General features: G+C 51.1%; 2 protein-coding genes across 9 annotated transcripts; one reads left to right on the top strand and one right to left on the bottom strand.

Annotated features, from left to right (window-relative positions):
• The first annotated feature begins 1,005 nt into the window (after window positions 1-1,005).
• On the top strand, window positions 1,006-14,666 carry NUDC (nuclear distribution C, dynein complex regulator). The gene is made up of 9 exons (XM_080799901.1): window positions 1,006-1,219; window positions 3,301-3,378; window positions 11,317-11,520; window positions 11,610-11,675; window positions 12,483-12,602; window positions 12,679-12,873; window positions 13,694-13,777; window positions 13,880-13,998; window positions 14,392-14,666. Exons 1-9 carry the CDS (start codon window positions 1,139-1,141, stop codon window positions 14,441-14,443), a joined length of 999 nt encoding a protein of 332 aa, XP_080656027.1. The 5' UTR covers window positions 1,006-1,138; the 3' UTR covers window positions 14,444-14,666.
• Window positions 14,667-14,852: 186 nt separating this feature from the next.
• Window positions 14,853-24,664, bottom strand: KDF1 (keratinocyte differentiation factor 1). 8 transcript variants are annotated; one of them, XM_080799894.1, is made up of 6 exons: window positions 24,560-24,664; window positions 23,191-23,359; window positions 21,432-21,515; window positions 17,601-18,668; window positions 17,069-17,143; window positions 14,853-16,502 (listed from the first exon to the last, which is right to left on the bottom strand). In XM_080799894.1, exons 4-6 carry the CDS (start codon window positions 18,634-18,636, stop codon window positions 16,420-16,422), a joined length of 1,194 nt encoding a protein of 397 aa, XP_080656020.1. In that variant the 5' UTR covers window positions 18,637-18,668; window positions 21,432-21,515; window positions 23,191-23,359; window positions 24,560-24,664; the 3' UTR covers window positions 14,853-16,419. The 8 variants fall into 8 exon arrangements, with proteins under 8 accessions (XP_080656020.1, XP_080656021.1, XP_080656022.1 ...); XM_080799895.1 differs by lacking the exon at window positions 21,432-21,515 and having other exon boundaries at window positions 24,560-24,635; XM_080799896.1 differs by lacking the exon at window positions 21,432-21,515 and having other exon boundaries at window positions 23,204-23,359; window positions 24,560-24,635.
• Window positions 24,665-26,973: the final 2,309 nt, after the last annotated feature.

Raw genomic sequence — 26,973 nt, 5'->3', positions numbered from 1 at the left:
ATGCAGCTGAGAAGTTGTGGAAAATAATAGTGGTCCATGGGCTTTGGCAACACAAGGTCATTGTACCCTTGGCTAGTCTTTTAAGAAATAACTAATTAGAATAAATTGAGGAAAGATGGAAGGTAACAAAGGGAAAAGATAAGTATAGCAATGTTTTCAACTTTTGTTGAAAATGAGAACTGAAAATTGTGGTGGTAGAAAGAGAAAAGGGGGTCACAGAATAGTAAAAAAAAAAAAAATGACATTAGAGCATGTTTGTAAGTTGAAGGAAATGATCCAGAAGAAATTTGTGATGCAGGAAATTTTAAATTAAAAAAAAGGGGGGGCATAATAACAAGACTAAGATGATTAAATTCACTGCAAACGTGGAGGGGCTGGCCTTAGATAGCTGCGACATGTCCCCTACATTAATAAAAGTGAAGGTCATATACAGCAACCATTACATAATTTGCAGAGCCCAGTGCAAAACGTGTTGTCTCTTGTTCAAAAATTAAAATTTTCAGCACTGCATCAGAAGAACATTAAAACCAAGCACGGAGCACTTCCAAGACCGAGGCCCGCGCGACTCTACAGTTTGTAATTCCAAGAAGCTGGTCCTGGCGATGATGACAGAGGTAGGCTATCCTTTAGATAAGCGCCTTCTCTCTGGGCCTCCATTGCCTCATGGAAACATTGGAGGAGATAACTAAAGACATTTTCAGTTCCACCGTTCTATAAAATGGTAAATCACTCTCGAGGCAGAAGCGCTGTTTGTCCTTTTTTCAACTCCACCAGAACGTAGCTCACGGTTTTCTGGAAGGCTCCAATCATCTGGTGACCATAGCAACTCACGCCAAACTCCGGGATCCCCGGCTCCGCCCACCGCCTCCTGAACGCGCTCGTCGATTGGCTCAGAGAGTCCACCAATGGTGGGTGAAGCGGGCTGTTTGCCGCGCAGTCACTGGTAGCGGGCCGGGAGGGAGGCGGGAAGAGAGGGCGAGAAGGAGGGCCTGGGCGGTGCGGCGCGTGCGTGTTTCCGGCTCCGCTGCGGAAGGCGGACGACTGGAGCTGTTGGGCCGGACGCGACACGAAGGAACCGGGAGAGCGCGGGACGCGATTGAGGAGCTAGGATCTCGGAGCGTGGCTAGTGGCAGGCGCGATGGGCGGAGAGCAGGAGGAGGAGCGGTTCGACGGCATGTTGCTGGCCATGGCGCAGCAGCACGAGGGCGGCGTGCAGGAGGTAACGGCCCGCGCGGCGTCGGCCTGGCCTGGTGTTGCGGCGCTCGCCTACCCGCGCGGCCCTAGACACCCTCACTCCACTTCCCTGCCTTCGGGGGCCGAGATCCACCCCTGGGCTTCGCGGGTTCTTGTGATCCTCCTCCATTCTCACCATGTCCCAGCTTCCGGTCTGGCCTCCCCACCGCTCTTCTGTCCCGGGCCCCCGGCGCCGCGCAGGAGTCTTAGCAACTGACTAAGACTCGGCTAAGGAGTCTTAGGCAACTCCTGCGTCTCCGAACGCGGCCCTGGAAAACCCGCAGCGCCCCCCGTAGCTGGTCCCCCGGTCTCACACATGCTTCCGGCCTCATTTCCTCTCTGATGGCCGCCCCCGAAGAGCAGTTCTTAGGATGAACCATCCTAGACTTTGGTATTTGCATCTATCAAGACCTGGACCGAGCCGACAAACGTGCGAGTCGGAGGTGGGGTGGAGGTGGGGCGGGGTGGTGATGTTAGCACGTGGTCCTTTCAGGCCTTGAATGGGGAATGGGAAGCTTGGGTTCACAATTTGTTTCTACCACCTACCCACAAGGGACCTTTGCACATCTGCAAGGCTCAGTTCCTTTGTCTTTGAGACAGAGCTACAAATCCCTTCTTTTCTGAGTAGTGAGGAGAGTAGTGTCTTGAAGTGAAGGACCGTAATGAATTGTCAATAATGTGCCAGACACTCCCTGGACTGGGTCCTGGGTATATAGATGCGAGCAGAAGTCTGTCCTTGCCCTGATGGAGCTTGAAAAGAGCTTTTCAAAAGCATAATCGTGCATACTGACCACACAGTAACACACAGACCAACTGGTATAGATTCTGGAGTTGGTTTTTTGCACCAAAAACATGGAAAGTTAGCAGTAGGAAAGCCTGTCAAGAACTCTCAGTCTGAAAAGAAACCAAAGGAACTTGCTCAAAATCACCCACCGTGTTCCTGACTTAGGACCACATTCCTTAGGCCCGCTTGCTTTTCACAGTTTATTGCTGATTCTTTATCTCACTGGGAACATGTTTTCTTTGAGCTTTCCATTCCCATTCTTTTACGGTGGAAACCAAGGACTCCTAAGCCCTTTGAATTGGGAAGAGAGTTATTAATTTGCATGTGTGTAAAGATTCCCTCCCCCGTCCTCCTAAATTGTTGACCCCAAATTGGATTTGGGAGTGCATTTTTGAGTGAATCAAAAAAGTATCTTGAAGTAGAAATTCAACTATGAAGATTAAGTTCTAGCATCAGTTTTAGAACCACTTATTTGAGCAAATAAAAGGGCTTGTATATGCTAACTCTAGGTCACCACTAGATCTTTTCATTCAGCAGAAGTTTTACTGAGCATATACGCTGAGCCAGACCTGGTGCCAAGCTTTGGGGATGAAGCTTGGCCACAGTTCATCGTACCTCCGTGTGAGGAGTACACTCTGGCAGGAGGTCTCTTGCTCTGGGCTGGACACTGCTCAAAGCCCTCACCTCCAGTATCTCATTGGATCCTCGCTAGGTCCCTAGAAATAGGTCCTGCTGCTGTTTCTTTCTAGAGTTAAGAAACTTCCCCAGGATGACAGCTAATATGTATCAGTCTGATACTCAAACCCATGTGCTTAACCACTTGAATACTCTGGTTTACTGGCCAGAGTTAGTTGGTTTTACCCTTTGAAGTGGCTTCATTTGCTCCCCTCTTTTTGGCTTTGCCCTAGTAACTCAGGCAGTGCCAGTCTGGATGGACTTTTTAGTACCTGGAAGGAAAGCCGGGCCTAAGTGTTTCAAGCCCTGGATGCAGAGGAGTATTCTATATCCTTAGGCTGTTTCTAGAGCCTCAAGGAATGTGAAATGCATGTACACATATACAGGAGAAATGAAAAATCTGTCTCTCGGGCGATCTGAATAAGGTTGGGCTTCCTAGTGGAAGTCACTAAGGTTGGGCCTGTTGGGGAGGCTGTGTCCTCAGATGAGAGGCTCAGGGTGAAAGAGTCCAGTCCCGAGCTCCCTCCTGGACTAGAGTCTGGTTTGTGTGCACTTGAGGGGCTCCCGATGTGGCATCTCCACAGCTTCAGTTTCCTTCTGTCTTTCAGCTTGTCAACACTTTCTTCAGCTTCCTTCGACGCAAAACAGACTTTTTTGTTGGAGGAGAAGAAGGAATGGCAGAGAAGGTGAGTGTTGGGGCCGGTGGTCCCTTTGGAGCCTCTGTTTCTTCAGAAGAAAAGCTCACCTGGTCTTCCCTTGGCATAGTAATAACCTTCAGCGGAAGTAAAATGCCAAGGGTGAAGAGTTGGGGAAGGGAAGCAAACTCTCATGTACTGAAGCCCTTCTCCTTGCCGGGTGCTTTACCTACCCCTATTTCCCATGATCCTTTGGTGGCTTCAGTAGGGCAGGTGTTACTATTCCCATTTTGCAAATGAGGAAATTGGCTCAAAGTGTTTGGCACTTTGTCCAAAGTCTGTCTGTCTTTTTTTTTTTTTTTTTAAGATTTATTTATTTATTTGAGAGCGAGAGTGAGTGTGTACATATGCACATGCATGAGCTGAGGGGAGGGGCCAAGGGAGAGGGAGAGTCTTAAGCAGACTCCCTGACTGAGCTCAGAGCCTACCTCTAGGCTTGATCTCACAGCCCTGAGATCACAACTTGAGCCGAAACCAAGAGTGGATGCTTAACCAACTGCGCCACCCAGGCTGTGGGACTTTGTCCAAAGTCTTGAGCTAAGCTGTAGAAGAGCCAGGGTTGGAACCAGACTCTGTTGTAAAACTGCCTTCTGCCCTTGACACCACACTTCTTGGTTCCTTTTGCATCAAGGAGGTTTTATCTGATGAGCTGAGATGAGAGTGGGCATGTTAGAAATTGAGCTTAGAAAATAAATGCAGGAAAACTTAAAGCCATCCAGTTCCAATCTTCCCAGGCACTGTGACCCAGAGTTCATGGATTTGGGAATTGCACTTTGTGCTACAGGCTCTGAGACCTTGAACTTCCTTTTGATTCCTTAGGTTATAACTATATTTTTGAAGATTGGTAAGTCATGAAGATGTTACCTCACTGAAGGACTTTTAGGACCTTGTTACTTGTTTTCACTCACAGAGACATGGTGACAAGGAGGAGACATTTTGCAAACTGCTTTCTGTGGCTTCAGGGATCTGACAAGCTGGAATGTTCTATACTGTGTCTTGATGATCTGAGGCTACTCTGTTACAGACACAATAGCCTGGGAGTGGAGAGTCCTGGGATCTTGGCCCAGCTGTGTGGGTTGGTTGATTTCCCATTGTTACTGTGGTTCTTTCAGTCTGTATGTCTGCAAAATGGAAGAAGGTGGACCTACCTGTAGGCCCCTTCTGGCTCGAATGTTCTTTCTGTGTTAGCTCAGCATCTCCTGTTTTTCAGTGGGCCAGACTGCCTTCTTTTTTTTTTTTTTTTTTGGTAAAGATTTTATTTATTTATTTGACAGAGAGAGAGAGCACAAGTAGGCAGAGAGGCAAGCAGAGAAAGACGGGGGAAGCAGGCTCCCCACTGAGCAGAGAGCCTGATGTGGGGCTCGATCCCAGGACCCTGGGATCATGACCTGAGCTGAAGGCAGAGGCCTAACCCACTGAGCCACCCAGGTGCCCCCAGACTGCCTTCTAATAGTCATTCATTCAATGAATATTTATCAGACACTTAATGCTTTGTTTGTGATAGGTATTATACCAGCTCCTTTGGGATTACAGAGGTGAATACATATGTGGTCTTTGTTTTCATGGATCTCATGGTGCGGCACCCTGCCCCTGCCCCCAAAACATGGAAGTCATGGGAGTTAGGGAAAAGCCCTGGGAGTGTTAAGTGTGGACTAACCTAGGATGGGGGTTCAAGGGAGACTTTCTGAGGCAGTGGTGCTTGAAGTTTGAAGGATGAGTAAGAGGTAGCTGCATGAAAGGAGAGAGGTGAGTGATACAAAGAAGTGGTATTGGGGTGCCTGAGTGGTTCCATTGGTTAAGTGTCCACGACTCTTGGATTTGGCTTGGGTCGTGATCTCAGGGTCATGAGATGGAGCCCACATTGGGCTCTGTGCTCCGCTAGGAGTCTGCTCGACAGACTCTCTCTCCCTATCCTTCTGCCCCCCTGCAAATAAATCTTTTTTTAAAGTGGCATCTTGGGGTGCCTGGGTGGCTCAGTGGGTTAGGCCTTTGCCTTCGGCTTGGGTCATGATCTCAGGGTTCTGGGATCGGGCCCCACATCGGGCTCTCTGCTCGGCGGGGAGCCTGCTTCCCCTTCTCTCTCTGCCTTCCTCCTGCCGGCTTGTGATCTCTCTCTCTCTCTCTCTCTCTCTGTGTCTAATAAATAAATAAAATCTTAAAAAAAAAAGTCTGGGGATGATGGTAGCTGCCGTACATTGGATGTGTGCTGGATGTGAGCATTAAGTGGGGACTAACCTAGGATGGGGGCTCCTTGGTTCTTTGTTCCTTAGAAACAAAGCTATTCTCCAGGAAATTGGTCAGACTCATGGGCAGGCAAAAACCTGTCCAGCCTTCCCAGGTGGTCTCCATTTGTAACACAGTAACTTTTATATTGCGTGCCTCCTGTGTGCAGGCCACCAGCTACATCATTTTCAAGTGCACTGGTTAGGAGCATGGACTCTGGAGTCGGGCAGATATGAGTTAGAATCCCAGTCCCTGGTCCATCACCCACCTCCCTGCCCAGCAACTCTGTGACATTGGTGAATCATATTTTCTTATCTGTAAACTGGTCTTTTTTTAAAAAATATATTTATTTATTTGACAAACTGAGATCACAAGTAGTCAGAGAGGCAGGCAGAGAGAGAGAGGAGGAGGCAGGCCCCCCGCTGAGCAGAGAGTCCGATGTGGGGCTCGATCCCAGGACCCCGGGATCATGACCTGAGCTGAAGGCAGAGGCCTCAACCCACTGAGCCACCCAGGCGCCCCTGTAAAGTGGTCTTAATCCTTATCTCACAGGGCTGTTGTGAGGGTAAAAAGAGATCATGTGGATGAAGTGGCTGGTGTTTGAGTATACAAGTTTATGGTGTGTTTTTTTAAGATGTATTTATTTGAGAGAAAGAGAGTGCACGAAGGAAGGGACAGAGGGCGGAGAGGAAAAGGTAGAGAAGCAGACTCCCTACTCAGTGAGGAACCTGATGCGGGGCTTGATCTTGCAACCCCAAGATCATGACCTGAGCTGTAATCAAGAGTTGACTCCCAACCAGCTGAGCTGCCCAGGTGCACCAAGTTCATGGTCTTTTTTTTTTTTTTTTTTTTTTTTTTTTAAGATTGTATTTATTTATTTGACAGTGAGAGGGAAAGAGAGAGCACAAGCGGGGGCAGTGGCAGGGAGAGGGAGAAAGCAGGCTCCCTGTTCCCCAATGTGAGACTCAGTCCTTGGATCCTGGGATCATGACCTGAGCCGAAGACAGATGCTTAACTGACTGAGCCACCCAGGCACCCCCATGCTCCTTTTTTTGAACCTCTTGGGGCCAGATCTATTTTGGGATTTGGAATTCTTTGGATTTTAGGAGGTGATACAAGGCATATACTATACACAGTAATTTGTTACAGTGCAGTAATGTATGTAACATATGCTGCGTGAGTTAGAGGCATCCTGTAATGAAGCATTAGTATTTCTGTAGAGAAATGTGTATCAATATTCATACCAAGTGGGAGATAGGAAGACTATAAATACCTTCATGCCACAAACTCGTAAGTCCAAAAACACTTTCGTGGTTTTTATAGCCTTGGGGGCTAGGAATTCAGGATAAGGGATTGTGGATTTGAGGAAAGCCATAATGATCAAATCAGTGTGTTATTGACATAGGAAGAGAAAAGTGGGACAGTGAATTAGCATAGAGAACCTAGAAAAAGTCTAGCATATGAGAATTCAGTACACATCTGATGTAGTAATTCAGTTCTGTAGGCAAAGGATGATTGAATAAGTCGTTGCTGGTACAACTGGCTATTTATCTGTAAAGAACTACAAGTATACCATCTGTTTTACTCATATGTAAAAATAAATTGCAGACCAAGAAGAGTCCGGTAAGGAAAGTTAGGAAACCATATGATCTTGTGTGGGAGAGGCCTTGCAAAATTAGAAACCTGGAAGCTATAAAAGAAAAGGTAGCTTGTTGCCTCTTCAAACTTTGAAAACTGTGTGTGTCTGGCAAAAGAGACTTATAAAGTTAATTGGAAAACAGTAGATTTGGAAAAAATGTTCACTACAGAGGACAGAAAATTTAATGACTAATTTAATATGCAGGAGCTTATAAATTGACAAGAAAAGGATAAGCAGAAAATTAGACAATTCCAAGAGGAGAAGATCCAAAGAGCTTATTTCCTAGTAATCTAGGAAATCTAGGAGAAATAGTGAGATTCCCTTTTTTTCCTGCCAAGCTGATGAAAGCATAAAAAGACCCACAAAAAGCCTTGCTTACAGGGATGTGGAAAAAAGGGTAATCTTCAGATATTTCTGGTAAAAGTGAATTATTGTGGCTCTTTAAAATTTTTTTATTTTTATTTTAGATTTTATTTATTTGACAGAGATCGCAAGTAGGCAGAGAGGCAGGTGCGGGGGAGGGCAGGGAAGCAGGCTCCCTGCTGAGCAAGGAGCCTGATGCAGGGCTTGATGCCAGGACCCTGAGATCATGAACTGAGCTGAAGGCAGAGGCTTAATCCACTGAGTCACCCAGGTGCTCCCCAATTTTTTATTATAAAAGATGCTCGACATCACTAATCAGGGAAATACAAATCAGCCATGCTGAAATATCACTTCACACCCATTAGGATGGCTTCTATAAAAAGAAAACAACCAGAAAAATCCCACGTGTTGGCAAGGGTGCAGAGAAATTGGCATATTTGTGCATTATTGATAGGAATACAAAATGGTACAGCTGCTATGGGAAACAGCATGGTGCTTCCTCAAAAATTAAAAATAGAACTACTGTATGGTCCAGTGATCCAGCTTCTAGGTACATACCCAAAAGAATTGAAATCAGGTTCTTGAGAGATTTGTACACCTGTGTTCACTGCAGCACTGTGCACAAGAGCCGAGAGGTGGAAGCAGTTCAAGCTTCCGCTGATGGATGAGTAAAGAGTGTCATGTATACGTGTAATTGATCTAGTGGAATATTGGTCAGCCTATTAAAGGAAGACACACACTTAAGAGTACTTATTGAATGAGGTCATTTATATGAAGTTCTAGAACAGGAGTGTGTTTTCTCTCGTGTGTGTTATACACACACACACACACACACCCTGCCCCCGCCCCCCCTTTGCCATGTTCAGGTTTAATATCTCCCTGTCTCTCCTGGCTAGGCTGGGGGGAACCACTCTTTACTTCCCAATCACCTAGCCTAGGTCAGGGAAAGCCTGTGTTCGGGTATGGGGCCTGTCTTCTAGAACTAGTACAACTGTCCTCATCCCTTCCCCACTCTGCTGGGCTGAGTTTCCCGAAGATGTGTCCAGTGACCGATGCTTGGCTCTGTGACAGCCTGCCAGTTGGCATCGCAGAGTAGGCTGCATGCCCTCAGGGGTCCCTGCCTGGCCTGGGCCTGGGTAAAGCTGGTAGGAGGAGATTGGGAGGAGGGGTCAGAAGCTGCTGTGATTGGCCTTGACTGTGCCTGGTGGTTCAGCTCTGCCCTCACCTAACCTCCAGGAGTTAGGAAGGAACAGGACAAATGGGGTGTAACATGATTCACTGGAGCTGGGAGAGGGGAGGGCCCTGTGCCCGCCTCCCCATGACCACTGGTTGGCAGATGGCTAGAGTTCAAGGTCTTCCCGATTAGGGATTTGGGACCAAGGCCCTGTGGTGGAACAGCCTCCGCTGGCGTAATTGTCTCATGACTGATTCTATTGACAGCGGAATGGCCTTCGGGTGACTCATTTCTGTTTCACTTGCGCTCCATTTTGTTAACCCATTTGATTTAGGGGATGCTTTTGGTGCTCGTTAGCCTTGCAGAGGATGGAACTACCCCAGTGTGGCATGAAGTTGGGAGTTCCGAGGTAGCAGGAGTAATTGGCACCAAATGAATGAGAAGCCATGGGACATTTGCCAGAACCTAGGTCTAGGAGCCCATGGGTGACTTTGGTGACCCTGAGCCCCACGCAGGCCTCTCAGCTCTTGCAGACCCTACCCACCTTCCCGCTCTGGCTCAGAGATGTTTGGAAGATGGTAAATTGACCACCATTTCTGTGGTGAGTGCCCCGCAAGGCCTGTTCCAGGTGTGGGGGTGGACACGGTTGGGTCTCCTGAGTTGGGTGTGTCCTGGGCCTGCTGAAGGTAAGGAGGTGCGGCTCCAGAGACACTGGAGCTGGTCCTAGAGGGTGAGCAGGAGATGGCCGGATGACCTGGGAGTAGGGACAAGGACATTCTAGGCAAAGAACAGCTTATGCAAGATTGCTTTTGAAAATAAATAGAAGCACAGAGTGATGACCTCAGGGTCACACAGGTAGGAGTGGTCTGGAAACTGCTGTCTAGGTACGACTCTTCTGGTCTACTTGAGAAGTGGGCAGGAGGGCTTGTTAAAAATACAGACTATCAGGGTGCCTGGGTGGCTCAGTCAGTTAAGTGGCCCGGCCAACGCTTGATTTCCGCTCAGGTCTGGAACTCTGGCTCCTGGGATGGGAACTCTGGCTCCTGCATCAGTTTCCCTGCTCAGTGGGGAGTCTGCTTCAGGATTCTCTCTCCATCTGCCTATCTCCCCCCGCCCCCTACCTATGCTCATGTGCTTGTGTGCACGTGCTCTCTCAAATAAATAAATCTTAAAACAAGCAAATAAAAAAAATAGGATGCTGAGCCCCACCCCAGATTCAGTAGGTCTGGAGTGGAACCACATTTGGAGACCTGTTGGTATAAACAGGTAAGCCATCTCTCCCATTGTTTTTTTATAGCATGGAATGTACTTGTTCCACCCCTAACCAGCTGACACTGGGTTAGTCTGAGTCAGGCAAGGGATGTTGGGAAGCTAACACTTTGTATGTGGCTGTGATTTGGCCAGGACCGTGCCAGTCTCTGTAAGCATCTGTCGTGTTCGATCCTCATGACAGGTGAGAAGATTGGGCTTAAAAGGTGTCAGAGTCCTTCGCTGGTCCAAGGCTGCACAGCCAGATAGTGACAGTGGCAGCTGGATGTGAGTTGGAAGCATTCTGGGGAGGCACAGCGGAAGAGGAAGGATTCGACACTGATAGCTTGCAGGCCTCTTCGCTCAAGAAAGCTCTCTCTGGCTCCCTGCTGATGTGGCAGGTCGGGGCAGTGCTGAGGGAGGTGGCGCTGGCTCTGCTGTCCTGGAGACAGCAGGGAAGAGAGCAGTCAGCGGGGCAGCGAGGGCCTGCGAGCTCAGGAGTTCAGCTTCTAACAGCCCAGCTCTGTCGGGAGGGACTCCGAGCAGATGAGAAGTCTGAAGCACTTCCAGGCTAGTAGGTCCTTTGCCAAAAATACAATAGCCTGGATGAGAACACAGTCTGTCCGCCTTCCCTGTCCGTGTCTTTAGTCACTAGACTGTTTTTCTTGTTGTGGTTTTTTTATTTTATTTTATTCTTTTATTTATTTTTTTAAGATTTTATTTGTTTATTTAACAGAAAGATCACAAGTAGGCAGAGAGGCAGGCAGAGAGAGGGGGGAAGCAGGCTCCCCACTGAGCAGAGAGCCTGATGTGGGGCTGGATCTCAGGACCCTGAGATCATGACCTGAGTTGAAGGCAGAGGCCTAACCCACTGAGCCACTCAGGCGACCCTGTTTTGTTTTTTTAAGATTTTATTTATTTGACAGAGAGCGCACAAGCAGGGAGAGCGGCAGGCAGAAGGAGAGGGAGAAGCAGGCTTCCTGTTGAGCTCATCCCAGGACCCCCGGGATCATGACCTAAGCCAAAGGCAGACACTTAACCAGCTGAGCCACCCGGGCGCCCCCTAGACTGTTTTTTTAAATAGCCACTGTTTATCCCACCGGGGCCTTGCAGGTATTCTCTGAGATCGGTGTGTAGTGTGATCCCCATTTTATAGATGAGGAACCGAGGTCGAGTACAGTGCCGTGCCCAGGCATCCAGCGCATAGAGGTGGGACTGGACTCCAGGCCTTGGGCCACCGGCCAGAGCCCCAGTGCCTCATCGCCTTCTCTCCCTTCCCCAGCTCATCACACAGACCTTCAACCACCATAACCAGCTGGCACAGAAGGCCCGGCGGGAGAAGAGAGCTCGGCAGGAGACTGACCGGCGGGAGAAGGCAGAGCGGGCAGCCAGGCTGGCCAAGGAGGCCAAGTCCGAGAGTTCTGGGCCCCAGATCAAGGAGCTGACTGATGAGGAGGCAGAGAGGCTGCAGCTGGAGATTGACCAGGTATTCGAGGGCCTCCCCACCCCTGACACCATCCCCATGGGCACTGGCAGCAAGGATTCTCTTGCCAACTGCTGTGCCTTTCACCACAGAAAAAGGATGCAGAAAATCATGAGGCCCAGCTCAAGAACGGCAGTCTCGGCTCCCCGGGGAAGCAGGTGAGAGGCATTGGGGGTACCTGAGGCTCGTCAGGGCTTGGGAACTTCGGCACTTTCTGGCCTTTCTCTGTCTCTGGAATGCCTCCCCCTATACCCTCTCCCTCAGCTTTGGGGGTCCTCCGCAAAGTTCCAGATCCCACTCATAGACATTGGACCATAGGACCAGGTTTAAAAGAAACAACCCGTTGGCCTTAAAGCCTTGGTAGGAAAGCCCAAGAGCCAGAGGGCAGTGCCTGGACAGGTATCATTTGGGTTGGGCTGGGGTCTGCGTGCCCAGCCTGGCCCTGTTGGGGGAGACTACTCTGATACATCTGGGGGATATACCCCTCAGGGCTCCTCCCTCTGACGTAAGTCCAGCTTCCCAAACAATCCTTGGGACATTGATTTGGTTCTCCAGAGTTTCTGGTCTGACACTTGGTGTCTCAGCCCTACAGACACAGAAGAGAATTGATTGTCGGGCAGCCTGGTTTTGTTTTAGAACAGCCATGCTTATGGCTACCCTGTGACCTTCTGTTCTGGGCTGGGCTTTCTTTCCAAGTCCCTTGGCTTGAAATCTCCAGCTAGGTTCTGTGGGTCCATCTCTGACTGTCACTTTTCCCCAGCTGTGTCCTTTGTCACATGGCCTGCTGCTCCTCTCAGGCAGAGATCAGAACCATTTTGTAACTAGTGGCTCCCAGTGAGCCATGGAGTGGGCAGGGACCAGGTCTCTTTCATCTTGCGGCTGTATGCCTAGTGCCAGCCCTGGGCCTGGCTCAGTGGGGTGCAGTCTGTGTCAGGTAAGTAGCTGAGCACCCCAACTGTGAGCAGGAGGCTGAGGAGGACGAGGAGGAGGAGGACGAGAAAGACAAAGGGAAACTGAAGCCTAACCTTGGCAATGGGGCCGACTTGCCCAATTACCGCTGGACGCAGACCTTGTCCGAGCTGGACGTGAGTGATTGGGGCGAGGGTTGGGAGGTTAGGGAGCCAGCTTGGGGCTCCTTCTGACTTCTCCTGCCTCGTGCAGCTGGCCTTGCCCTTCCGTGTGAACTTCCGGCTGAAGGGGAAGGATGTGGTGGTGGACATCCATCGGCGGCACCTGCGGGTGGGCCTCAAGGGACAGCCGGCAGTCATTGACGGGGAGCTCTACAACGAGGTGAAGGTGGAGGAGAGCTCATGGCTCATCGAGGACGGCAAGGTGGTGACGGTGCATCTGGAGAAGGTGCGAGTGGCCTGGCCTCCTCTGCGTCTTGATGGAAAAAGGAGGGCAGTTGTCTGCTCATTCACCTGGGGACCATGTGGGGGAGTCTAGCGGACATGTTTAGTCTGCCCAAGATTTTTAATGTAGGTCTGTACCATTTTAGAGTCAGGAAAAGGGGAACTCAAGAGATCTGCCAGCCTCTTCTCTCTAGGTAGGGGTGGAATCAAGATGGAAATTCTTTGGGACCAAACCACCTTCCTTTGGTTTGTACATGCATTTGGTTCAGCGAATACGTGAATACCTACTACATGCCAGAGTGTTCTAAATGCTGGGGAGAGAGCAGGGGACAAAATGTAGCGAGTTGCCCTCGGAAGGCCTCCCGTCATTCGTAAATAAATGTCTCTCTAAAGTGTCATGGGTCCCAGGAAGGCTTCCCTAAGGCCTGTCCTAGCCTACCTGCCTCTCTGTCACCTCTCTGTGCCCTTGTACTTGATTTTCCTCCCAGTTGGAATCCCTGCCCTGCTTTTTCATCAGGTGTATTGTGTGTCCCTCCGGGCCAGCCCAGGTGCCGCTCTAACTTCTCACTTTCTGCCCTGGATGAGTAGCTCCCCGCTTGATTTTTGCCCCAGTGATGCTGATCTGTGACCGTCTCGTCCATTTCCCTCAGCCACTGGGGAGGGCAGAGGCCTTGCCCATCTGCACCCTAGGTCCCTACACAGGTCTTTGTGATCCCAGGTGCAGGTGTGGATGGGAGCGAGTTGGGTCCTGGAAAGGTTGAGGGGTGGATCCTAGGGCACAGAGGGAGCGACCTCCAGTCCCCCGGTGGTTCCCCTCCTCACAGATCAACAAGATGGAGTGGTGGAGCCGCTTAGTGTCCAGTGACCCTGAGATCAATACCAAGAAGATCAACCCTGAGAACTCCAAGGTGAGCCCTGGCTGGTTGTGGGGGGCCGGAGGGCTTCAGCTGGGAGGTGAGGGCATAGGTGGTCCCAGAGCTTCACCTGTCCCTGTTTCTGCCTGCCTTTAGTTGTCAGACCTGGACAGTGAGACCCGCAGCATGGTGGAAAAGATGATGTACGACCAGAGGCAGAAGTCCATGGGGCTGCCCACCTCGGATGAGCAGAAAAAGCAGGAGATTCTGAAGAAGTGAGAGAGGCAGAGATGGGGGTGGGGTTGGGAGAGGTGGGTGTTGGGCCTGGACCTGGGTGACAGTGAGTGGGTCGCTGAGTAGGAGACAGGAGTTGCCTTTTCCCTTCTGGGTTGAGCCAGCCAAGTTTATGGATTTATAGCCTCAGCTTGCCTACCCTAATCACTTTCTGAGGTCATCTCGAGGGCAAAGGTACCTCAGGGTAGGAAGGGATAACACAAGCGGTCATTGCCACCTACAGAAGATCCTCAGGCCCTACCACTGTCAGGCCTGGCTCCAAGTTGCTCAGGATTCTAAAGAAATTAGACCTGATGTTGAGAGGCTGGGAGAAAGGGGCTAACTTTGCAGGAGGGGATGGCCTATTTTACCTTCTTCCTACTTTCCTTTCCCAGGTTCATGGATCAGCATCCGGAGATGGATTTTTCCAAGGCCAAATTCAACTAGGCCCTGTGTTTGCCTCCCTGAACTCTTGGGGCTGAGCCCCCAGCCATCCACCTTCTTTTCTTACCCTCCCCTGGGACTTGGGGGCCTCGGGGTTGGGGCAGGCATGGGACTGGCTCAGGCACACTGGTCCTAGGGCATCATAGGAGAAGGGCTGGGGCCTTGTTGGGGGGTGTCTTATCTTCCCCGGTTGGCCTGCTATTACACATTAAAACTATTTACTCCACCTGTGTCTCTTCTTCCCTCTGGCCTTTCTTATTGCTGCTGCTGGGGGCTTGGCTTCTAGCCCAGATTCTGCCATGTGACCTAGAGCAAGTCCTTACACCTCTCTGGGGCTGTTTTTCATTACTTAAAGGGAGAATTAAAGCAAGGCTTTTAGTCTGTGTGTGACAGAGCAAAGGTGAGTTCTTCTGGTTACAGGGACTAGAATATATTGTCATATTCTTAAAGGGGCCCATGACTCAGCAAAATTTAAGACCAACTGGACTTGATTCCATTTTCATCTCTAAGACCGTTTCTCACTGTAGACATTCTCAGTCTTGGACAGGCCTTGACCAGCATGATAGAGCTAAAGGCAAGAGGCCAGTTTTGTCACTGGCACTGGGGCCTTGTCACAGACCCCAAGGGGACCATCCCCCTTGGGGGGGAGCTGGATAAGTAGTTTGTCTAATTGTCACTTCCCAAAAGGGCCTGTGGGGACAATAAAAAGGTGAGGTGTGGGAGCTATAGGTGAGTGGGTAGGGATCCTGGGCACCTAATTCATTCAGCCAAGAATGGGCCTGTGGGCCTGCTCTGTCCTCACTGCTGAGGACTAGCAAGACAGCCCTGTGTGTGAGGAGGAGCTAAATAGGATTTTTCTGAACCCAGTTGGGCTTGTGTCCAAACGGGGACCCTGCTTCTGCCCCAAGCAGGTCAGCTTGCCAGCTTTGGGGCAGAACTGCCAAGAGGGCAGCTTTCAGGTCCAGAGCCAGTTACTAGCTGTGTGACAAGTTCCTTGACCCCTCTGAGCCCCAGCCTCCTAGTCCTGACCCCACTCCAGGGTTCCTGGGAAGGTCAAGAAGGTCCCAGTAGATCGCAGTGCTCTATCAGAACCAGGGAGAGGTGGAAGGAGCCTCGTCTGAGGCTGGGAGAGGGCTGACCTATGCTCAAGGATTTGGGGAAACTACAGGGATGGCCAGAAGCAGGCCAGGCTGCAGGTGGTGAACTGGGGCAGCAGGAGGGGTCCGGGTATGCCTGCCTAGAAGAACCTCTCAACAATGACAGAAACCACTTGTCAGACCTTTCTCAGGTACGTAAACTATAGAAACTGGCTCATTGGAATTCAGTGAACCTGAGAGGTGGACATTCTTGGTCTCATTTTAGCCTTCTGACTTTGACCCCACAACACTTAAGGCAGGCTGGGCACTCTGTCCTGTCTCCTGCTCTGTGTATCGGTCAAGCAGATTGGACAGAAAGCATTATCACAGCCGAGATGACCAGGCAGTCATCTACTATCTTTGTACTTCAAACTATGGTCATGTTAGCATATAGAACATAAGCCAAGAACCAATAGAACATAACGTGGAGTGGGCACTGCCCACAGAATTCGAGACAAGAGGCCCTGCCTGCCCCCCAACCCAATCCATTTAAGATAAGCTGCTTTGAGCGGTCACCCTCTCCCCCTACCCTCATCCTGGGGAGAGGGGAGTTTGCTTGACTGGTTACGGTAGAGCTGGGATTCAATCCCAGAATGTAACTCCTCTCAGTCTTTGCCTTCCATGATCCAGCCTGCCTGAAGACCGTGGGCAGGAAGGAACAGGCCCAGGCAGGGGTCAGGCCAGCGAGGGATCCAGGGTGATGTGGGCACCCGTCGCCCAGTGAAATGCACATGGTCCAGGAACCAGTCAGCTGAGGTGGCAGGGGCCGGGATGGCCCAGCCTCCTCCAAAGGGGGGCCTGCTTCCCCTCTTCAGGCTGCGGGCTCTACTTCTCCCAGAAGGGTTAGCAGTACACCTGGAGCAGCGGCGCTCCTGACGAGTCTGTATCTGTGCCCTGGAAGGATGAATCGTGGCTGGCTGGGTATCCTGAGGGGAAGGGAAGAGGAAACAGGCTTAGAGAGGGAAGGAGATCATCCAGGTCCCACCGACAGGGAGAAGCCTGTCAAGAAGGAGCGGAGCAGAACTCAAGCCTGGGTCAGTCTGATCTCAGTCTGATCCTGACTGGATGACCCACTCAGGTTCTTGACCTCTGAGCCCCAGCCTTGCTGTCTGTTAAAGGGGAATGACCCCACTCCTGTGGGCTCTGAAGACCAAGAAGGCAGCAGTAGATGGCACAAAGGGTGCCTTTTCAGCTCCAGTGCATGGCCTCCGCCCTACACTGTCCTCCCCAGTGACTGGGGGGGCTCAGATGCAACTTCTGGGCACCTGCCCCCTGCTGGTTCAGGGGAAGGCCCCTGAATATCTCCCAGGTGAACCCTTGAAGCCAGCTTGCAGGATTAGGATGGGGTCTAGGCTGCTCAGGCTTCTGGTTCCTTTCTGATCCCATCCCCACACACCTCCAGAGGAAACTGGGAGAGGGCCATGGCAGGGGTGGTGGGGGGGCTGGGTGAGGGTAGTTTCCTCTTTCTGTACTCATCGGGTCAGGACCAAACCTGGGGCTCCATAAGGCCTCAGCCTCCTGGCGATGGCATCTGCAGTGGTCTCCTGGGAGATCTGCACTGTGAGTTCTAGGGAGGGAACAGGAGGGGGCAGTGGTCATTATCACATCCTTTCAACCCTAACCCCAACTTCAGCTCCCAGCCTGATGAGAGAGGGGTCATCTACACCTGGGCTGGGCTTGAGAAACAATGTTTAAAACAAAGACACCGACAATTAGCATGTGCGTGCGTGCGTGCGTGCGTGTGTGTGTGTGTATCTGTGCAGTGGTGGCTGGGTGGGGGATTTGGTTAGGCCAGGGCCCATGTCTAAATTCATATGGGATCTTGGATCTGTTAACCAGGCTAGGCCTGCAAACTCTGGCAGGTTGTACCAGGGGATAGAGGGGCCTCTTAGGGGACACGAAAGGACAAAGGAGAGCAGGGACTGGCTGAGGGGTGGACCCACAGTGGCCACAGACCCAGTGGAGCCCTCCCTTGGCCAGAGTCTCCTCCACTCTGTCCCTCAGCCACGGGGAACCCCACCTACCATCCTGGCTGAGCCCTGAGCCCACCATGGTCTCATGGCCACTGTCGGGGGCAGCAGCAGGGGCTGCACCCCGCACGGAGCGCCCCTCTGTGGTCTGCGGGCGGGCTCGGCTCTTGCGGGTACTGATGCGAATGATGCCTCGAACCAGGCGGCCCTCGGCATCCTGCTCATCCAGGTGGTAGTCCTGGGTGATGCTGCTGATAAGGTCCGAGATCTTACTGGTCTTCTCCAGGAACACAGTGTCTGATGTGCACTTGGCCAGCTCGTCAATCTGGTGTACACTGAATAGCTCGGTCAGCTTCTTGAAGATGAGCACATCGATCTCTCTGCTGGACATGGAGCCGCTTCCTATCTCGGGCAGATCCAGGTCTGACTCATGGAAGGAGTAGTACTCTTCGGAGCCACGGGGGCTGCTGGCGAGGGTGCTAGGCAGGCTGTGCCGCATGGGTGGGGGTTCAGCCAGTGGCTCCTTGCAGCAGGAGTCCGCATCAGGGGCTGGGGAGGTGGCGCTGCGGTAGGGGTACACAGGGATGCCTTTGAGCTTGACATCAGGGTAGCTGAAACTGCTACCCATGGGTGACTTGAGCCGCTGGCCGTCCCGCCGGCTGGGAGGTGCACGGTCGGGGCTGGGGGGTACTCCATTGTGTTCTTTGGCCCAGTTGGCTTCAGCAGCCCCCTCAGAGGAGTCACCAGCAGACAAGCAGAGGCTGCAGCCCCGCATGCAGGCCCCCCAGCGCTGGAGGCAACTCCGGCAGCGGCGGAAGCAGAAGGCAGCCCGGCACCAGTCCCAAACCCACGGTCGCCAGGGCAGGCAGCAGGCCGGGGGCTCAGCAGCAGACTCAGGAGAGCTGGAGATGAAGGTAAGGCTCTCGGGCCCATGGTGGCCAGGGTCCTTGGGGTCTGGCCTGCGGGTGCGGCGGCTTGGTGGGGGTTGGGATGACTCATCAAAAGTCTCCACGCATAGTTCTGTTGGCCTCTCCCAGGGTCCCAAGCGCGGGGGCCCAGATGATGGGCGGGGGTGTCCAGGGCGGGGCATGGCTCACTGCATGATTTGTGGCAGCCAGGCACCTAGGGACGAGAGGCCAGGAAGGAGTCACGTTCAAGGGTGCAGTTAGGCCCAGGAACCCCCATCTAGTGTCCCTCCCTCTCCAAAGAAAAAATTCTGTCTCTGGTCTAACCTACATTTCAAAATTTCCCGGGACAGGGCACCTGGGCAGCTCAGTCGGTTAAGCGTCTGACTCTTGATTTCTGCTCAGGTCATGATCTCAGGGTCTTGGGATCAAGCCCTGTGTTGGGCTCCACGCTCAGTGCACAGTCAGCTTGGGATTCTCTCTCCCTCTCCCCCTCCCTTCCTCTCAGATAAATAAATAAATCTTTTTAAAAATGTCCTGTGGGGACGCCTGGGTGGCTCAGTTGATTGGGCGGCTGCCTTCGGCTCAGGTCATGATCCCAGCGTCCTGGGATCAAGTCCCGCATCGGGCTCCTTGCTCAGCAGGGAGCCTGCTTCTCCCTCTGCCTCTGCCTGCCACTCTGTCTGCCTGTGCTCACTCTCTCTGACAAACAAATAAATAAAATCTTAAAAAAAAAATGTCCTGTGTATTATATAAGATTGATGAATCACTGACCTGTACCTCTGAAATGAAAAATACATTATATGTTAATTAACTGAATTTAAATAAAAATTTAAAAAAATTTAAAAAGTGTCCTGAGATTTCATACCCAGGGATGTGGTGGGGTGGCTACCATCGAAAAAGCAGAAAATGACAGGCACTGGAGACGTGGGGATGGAGGAGCCCTTGGAGAATGGTGTGGCCGCTGTAGCAGACAACACAGCAGTGCCTCCAAAAATCAGACACAGGACTGCCACGTGGGCCTGCAATCCCTGCCTGCAGTCCCCCAAAAGGACGGAAAGCAGGAACTGAAACAAACATTTGCATGCCAGTGTCCACACAGCAGCATTATATGCAATAGGCAAAAGGTGGGAATCACCCAAATGTCCACTGACAGATGTATGAATAAACAAAACGCCACATATACTTACAATGGAATATTATTCAGCCCTAAAAAGGAATGAGACAGATACGTGCCACAACATGTATGAGCTTTGAGGCAATATGCTAAATGAAAGAAACCTGACACAAAGGACACATATTGTATGGTCCCACTTATACGAAATATCTAGAACAAATTCTTAGGACAGAAAACAGTGGTTGCCAGGGGCTGGAGGAAGGGGCAAATGGGAAGTTAGTGTGTAATGGGTAGAGTTCCACTTTATGATTTTTTTTTTTTCCCTAAGATTTTATTTATTTATTTGACAGACAGAGATCACAAGTAGGCAGAGAGAGAGGGGGAAGCAGGCTCCCCGCGGAGCAGAGAGCCTGATGCGGGGCTCAATCCCAGGATCCTGAGATCACGACCTGAGCCGAAGGCAGAGGCTTTAACCCTCTGAGCCACCCAGGCGCCCCTAGAGTTCCACTTTAGGAAGATGAAAATGTTTGGGAGATGGATGGTAGCGATGGTCAAATAACACCCAACAATGTGAATGTGTTTAATGCCACAGAACTGTATGGTTAACATGGTAATAAAAAATTTTAAATGGCAAATTTTATATAGTGTATATTTTACCATATGAAAAGAAAAATCTCCGGAGATCTCCCTTTCCGGGGAATGGTCTCCCTCAGTTTATTCCCTCTGTTGGTAATCCCACCCAACAGAGTCTCTGAGGCTCTCAACACATGCTTTCCATGTGAACTTGACCATCACTACCTTCCCTTCCCCTCTGCCTTCAAATCAGTCATGGGAATGTGACAGTTCCCCTGTCAATGTTTCAGTCTGGGTCAGATTTGCTCTCCTAGCAATATTTAACACCAAGCATTCTTTTGCCTCCTTTGATTAGACAAGAAAGCCAAGCCATGAAATACACTTTCTTTCTCTTCTTGACTTGGTTGCTAGCAAGCTCAGAGTGAAGACTTCATTCATTCCATAATCACGGAGCCTGGCTCCACGTTAGGCGCTGTAAAACCACGGATGACCTGCCTTTGGCTCAGGTCATGGTCCCACATCCTGGGGTCAAGCCCCATATCTGGCTCCTTGCTCAGTAAGCCTGCTTCTCCCTCTCCCTCTGCCTGCTGCTCCCCCTGCTGTGCTCTCTCTCTCAAATAAATAAATAAAATCTTAAAAAAAAAAACACAACCCACACACAGATGAATAAACTACAGACCCTGTTCTTGTGATTCACTCATGGTTTTGTAGGAAAAACAGTTGCTTAAAATCTCCTAAGATGGGACATGTAGGATATATGAGGCATTTTGGGAGTGAATAACTATGCCTATGGGAGTCAGGGAACTTTATGTAGTCATGTGTGGAAGGTTCTTGATCCCATGTAGGGGTTTGCCATGCAACAACCTGGATTTTCTGCAACACTGATCCTTTATCTTTTTACCCCTGATTTAATGGCACTGGGGTCCCAGAACTGGTGATGTGTGAGGAGCCTGGGAGTAGGCATCAGGAGATCTGTGTTCTAGTCCCAGCTGTGGCTCGAACAGACAATGTGCTTTGGACAAATAAATGCCACTTCTTTAAACAGGGCCACAACCATCTCTCACCCAGGTACTATCAAGGCTCCCATTCTGGCCACCTCCATTCCCTTCTACTTGCTACAGCCAGGGAGAACTTTAAAAATCGGGCGAAACCTAGCAGATTCCACTGTAATCAAATGACCAAGGTTAACATCCTCAGTAAAGGGATGAACTGACATCCTGTGCCTCCTGATACTTGGCACTAAGAAGGATACCACATCACTTAAGAAGTAGTTCTGCTCCAAATGCATACCTGAACGTAATCATGAAGAGACGTCAGACAAGTCCAACTTAAGGGAATGACAACCAAATGCAATGTGTGATCCTGGATTGGATCCTGGATCAAGAGGAGAAATTAGATACTGGATAATGTGGATAAGTGGTGAAATTTGAAAGCAGACTGTATATTACAGTAATATGCCAATGTTAAATTTCCTGAATTTGATTACTACGGTTATATAAGACAATGTTCTTATTCTCAGAAGTATACACTGGAGCATGATGTCAGCAAGCTAATCTCAAAAGTTTCCCAAGAAAATCAGAAGGTGCGTGTGTCTCAAGAGAGTAAGGGAAGGAGGAAGGAATGCTAGCCCTGGCGGCTGGTAAGAGGATACAGGAGTTCTTTATTCCTGCAATTATTGAACTCATTCCCCTGACCCCATTCTGCACCCCTTCTCCAAGGCCCCTCCAGCTCCCCAAGCAGATGCGAGCCCCTCTCCCCACAGCTTTCTGCTGGGCTCTGTCAGCTGGGTTGGCCTTAAACCCACTGTTTGAAGATAAGCCTATATGACCCCAAGGGGCAGGGACTGTGACTGTGTCTGACTGCTTTCTGGCTCGGTGTTGGAACAGGGTTGGGTACAGTAAGTGCTTCAGGGGACTGACACATTCTGTGTGACCTCAGAGTAGAACCAGGACCACTGGGTAGGAAGAAAAAGGACTTAGGCTCTAGGCTGACCAGACTAGGAGTAGCAGCAGGCTCGGGGAAGGAGGATGAAATCCCCTCTCCAAAAATGTGTACACGGAGACTCTAATAGTTGACTTGGAAGTCCCTCATGATCCAGACAGGCCAGTGGTTAAAAACCTCTGCCTTGGGGGTGAGTATGGAATCACTGGTTCACTTAATTAACAAATACTAGGTGAGGGCCTACTGAATTCCAGGCATTGTTCTAAATTTGGTGGATACAGTGCTAAAACAGACAAAATTTCCTAATCTGCAGACCTAAGTCTGCATTCTAGTGAATGAGTTAGTTATTGATGGCTTACATTGTTCTATGTGCTGTGAATGTTATTAAACCAATTCTTGGGATGCCTGGGTTGCTCAGTGGGTTAAGCCTCTGCCTTCGGCTTGGGTCATGATCTCAGGGTCCTGGGATCGAGCCCCATATTGGGCTCTCTGTTTAGTGGGGAGCCTGCTTCCCCCCTCTCTCTGCCTACTTGTGATTTCTCTCTCTGCCAAATAAATAAATAAAATCTTAAAAAAAAAACCAACTAATTCTCACAACCTTATTTGTAGGTATTATTGTTGTTGTTGTTGTTACTATATACCAAGAGGCCCAGATAAGTTAAATAAGCTGTTCAAGCCACACATCTATTTGTACCCAAGCAGCCTGGCCCAGATTCTTACCCACTACCTCATCCCATCTATTACTTGGGAGGAAGGGGGCAAAGTGGCCAGCTCCATGGATAAGCCTGAACCCCTGGAGGGACCACAGAGGAAGCCCTGAGTCTTCTAGACTCAGGCCTTGGATGAGGAGTTTGGGTGTCTCTACATTGTTTGAACCACACTGAGCTCTGGGGTACCTGGGGTTTCTAAAAACATCAAGGGGTTACTGATGATGGTCTGAGTCACTCCTTCTCTACCGCCAAGGCTTAAGGATTTGCTACTATTCATTAAATTCACCCACCAAATATTTATTGCGCAATATCATGTGTCCAGCACTGTGCTAAATGCTGGGGAAATGGCAGGGAATGGGCCAGAAACAGGCTCTGGCCCAGGAGGACTTTCACTTTACCTAACAGTCACACCTGCTCAGGAAGTAGTGTATCTCCACTTTACAGATCAGGAAGCTGAAGCTCAGATGTGACTTGCCCAGAGACACCGAGCTGGAAAGCGATGGAACAGGATTTGTCCTGTGGTCTGCCAGACTCTGGAGCCCATGTACTTTCTTTTGTGCCACATACCTGGAATGGGGGTGAGACAGAGGGAAGTGGGGAGCAAGACCTGGGTAAGGACAATAGCTCCTCTCAGTTTCCCCTCTAGGTCCAGAAACCTCCTGAAGTCAATCTCAGCCCATTTTTTTCAGATTCTATCTTCTCCTAACTGCTGCTGTCCCCACCTCCCAAGCCCTAGGAACACTGGTCACTTGGTTGAGTGAGGGCAGGGCCCCTGCTCCTACTGTGGCCTGGAGCAAGACTCTGGGCCTCAGTCTTCTCCTCTTTAGCAAGGGAAAAGAGGAGTATCTTCCTGCGCCACTGTGAGGTTTAAATGAGATATTCCGTGCAGGCTGCTTGGCGTGGTGCATGGAAGTGGGAGGGGCTTGGAAGCTGGGCGCCCCAAGTCGCAGCAGGGATCTTCCTCAGAGTCAAAAGGTCCTAACCCACCCTCATCAAACTTCTCTTGATGGTCTTCCCCCTTCCCTCGTCCCTGAGAACACACACACGGGTCTGTCTCTGTACTATTCCCCTCCTCCCAAGGTCCCCAGGACAGGCCCCACCCCTGTACCCAGCCCAGTCCAGCACACCCCACCGAGAGGGGCACCCCAGCCCTGCTCGGAGAAACAGCCTTCTGCTCTCGCACCCGGCGTCCCCGCACCCTCTATTTCCTGCCCCGAAGGCTCAGCCTGCGACTCCGGCATCCGGGACACCTACTCGCGAGGCACGGGAGAACCAGACCCCGGCACTGCCCCTCGGATCAGCACAGCCCCTACACCAGCAAGACCCTCGGGGCGAGCACCACCCTCTCCAGCTGCAGAGGCCCTCCGCCCGCGGGCAGACGCAGCCCCTCTCCCCACCTGACATCTTTCCTCTGGGGGTGCACAATCGCCCGCCCCCTCCCGACCCTGCCTCCCCGGGCCAGCACGGCTCCCGCCCCCAGCCAGCGCAGCCCTGAGGGCGACCGCGGCCCTCCCACCCCACTCTGCCCGCCCAGCCCCGTCGCCCGCTCGGGCCGCTCCCCGGCCGGGCCCGCACACCCCGGAAGTGGGAGGGTGGCGCCCGAGGAACTGGTCCCGGGACCCTCCCCCGCCCAGGCGCAGCCTCAGGGGTCTCTCCACACCAGTGCCGCCGTGCTTCGCGCCCCCACCGGCCCGCGCGGGGCTTACCTGTCCCGCCAGGTGAGCCGCCTCCGGCTCGGCCCCTCCCCCCGCCCCCTTCGCCGCTCACCTGGAGCGCAGGTGAGCGTCTCGCGGGAGCGCGGCACGGGCCGCCGCTGGGGACACACTTCCTGCCTCCGCGAAGCTCCGCCGCCGCCGACGCCGCCGCGCACCTGGGCTGAGGCCCCGCCCTGGGCGCCGAGGGTGGCGGCGGGGTGGGGGTGGGGTGCCGAGGCCTGGCTCGCGCGCTGTGTCTACGCCCTCCAAGCGGTGCTCAGCCTGGTCTGGCTAAGTGAAGCGGGCAGGGTAGACCGACGCTGGCGGTTCAGTCTCCTCTTCCGTTGAATGTGCAGGTAGTCGGAGCAGTCTCCGAGCACCTGGGGAGCGCTTGCCAGCTCTTAAAGGCGCAGCTCCAAGGGTGTGTTATCTCCTGGGATGCCTTCCCTGGCCCCTAGGCCTGTCTGGTTTCCTGTTATATAGAACAGTTCTCTGTACTTCGTTATCATAATACTCAGCACAGTTTTCTTGTCTTGTGACTCCTCTTCTGACTCGAGGACACGGTCTGGTCTTGTTCCCAATGCTCCCGGTGCCCAGTGCAGGACTGGCGCATACTAGGTGCTCAGCAGATTTTCTCGATTGAATGAACCACTGGGCTCCCCGAGTTCTTCCTTTGCCCTGAGACAGAACAGGGGATGTGCGTCCTCTGCTCGCTGCGCAGTTCACCTCCGTTTGGGAAAGTCTGCAGGGGAGATCAACTACCTATATTCAGGGGCCTAGAAGCAGGGTGGAAGAGGGGGCTGGGCTGTCCAGTCCTGAAAGACACATCACAGAGCCACAGAGGTGACCAAAATGGGCCATGACTACCACATCCCATGGAATCTCTGGAAGAAGGACCATCACTGGGTGGCAAGAAGTCAGGGCTCAGACTCTCTTGGGTTCCTGCTCTCCATAAAAATAATAACAACAGTACCAATAAACAAATGACTTTCTTCCTTTTCTTTTCTTTTCTTTTTTTTTTGAACATGTGACGTTCGAGGAGCAGCTCCAGGACTCATGCTTGCATAGTATTATTTAATCCTCCCACGAGTCTGTGAGGTGGGTTAGGTGTTATCATTCCCATTTTACAGATGTGGAAACTGAGGATAAGGAAGGGGAAATTATTTGTTCAGGCAGTTGGAAAAAACTGTGTGAGTTTGGGCAATGCACTCTCCTTCTCTAAGCCTATCTGTGGAGATAATAGTACCTCTCTCCAGCTGGGAGAATTAAAAAAGATAATGGATGCAAAGTGAGATAAAGGATATGTGGAGAGATCTGTGGGGTAAGGATTGGTAGGAGGAATTCAGCACTGCCTAGGTCTCTCGCCTTTCATGTACCAGTACACATCCTCCCAACCCTAGATGGAGATCCTGCCAACTAGGATAGAGATCTTTGCTTGCTCTGTTTGGGTCTCAAGCCCTCCCCTTGTCCAGCCAGGGTGGACCACTCCTTGGAAGATGATTCCCATGGCAACTGGAGCGTTTCTTTCCCTGTCTCACCTCTCAGGGCACCATCATCTCATTCTGTGGGTCTCTTACCATATGCATACAGCAGGTGTTCAATTCCACGAGAAACCCTCTGCAACTCCCACCACATCTTGTCCACATTCTCACCTGGGGGCAAATGGTACAGTGAATCCTCGTTTGGAGCTCAGAAAGTGAGTCACTGTGTGTATAGCTGAAATCTGTGTATCCTAAGACCAGCAAGTCCATTCCTGGGTACAGCCACAAGAATGGCAGGCATACGGGGTGCCTGGGTGGCACAGTTAGGTTAAGCGTCCAGCTCTTGATTTCAGCTCAGGTCATGATCTCAGGGTTCTAGGATGAAGCCCCATGTAGGCTTAGTGCTCAGCGGGGAGTCTACTTGGGATTCTCTCTCTCTCCCTCTCCCTCTGCCCCTCTCCTCACTCATGCGTGCTCTCTCTGTAAAATAAAATAAATAAGGGGTGCTTGGGTGGCTCAGTCAGTTAAGTGTTTGCTTTCAGCTCGGGTCATGATCTCAGGGTCCTGGGATCGAGTCCTGCATCAGACTTCCTGCTCGTTGGGGAGCCTGCTTCTCTCTCTGCCCCTCCCACCACTGCTCATTCTTGCTCGCTCTCTCTCTCACAAAAATAAATAAAAATACTTTAAAAAAATAAAATAAAGTAAATCTTAAAAAAAAAAAAAGGCACACATGCGCCAGGAGCCATGTATAAGAATGGTAGTAGAAACATTGTTCATGGTATCCCCAAACCAAAAACACTCAAATACCATTGACAGGAAATGAGGAAATGTGGAATCATTATACAACAATAGAAAATGAATGAAAAAACAGCAATACGGCTGAATTGTGGTAATATAATATTGAGTGAAAAATGTAAGTCCCTGGGAGCCAACTCAGTCAGAAGAGCATGTGATTCTTTCTTTTTTTTTTTAAAGATTTTATTTTTATTTATTTTACAGACAGAGA

The sequence above is a fragment of the Martes martes genome (assembly GCF_963455335.1).
Source record: "Martes martes genome assembly, chromosome: 4".
NCBI classification, from domain to species: Eukaryota; Metazoa; Chordata; class Mammalia; order Carnivora; family Mustelidae; genus Martes; species Martes martes.
This window is presented reverse-complemented; position numbering and strand designations above follow the sequence as displayed.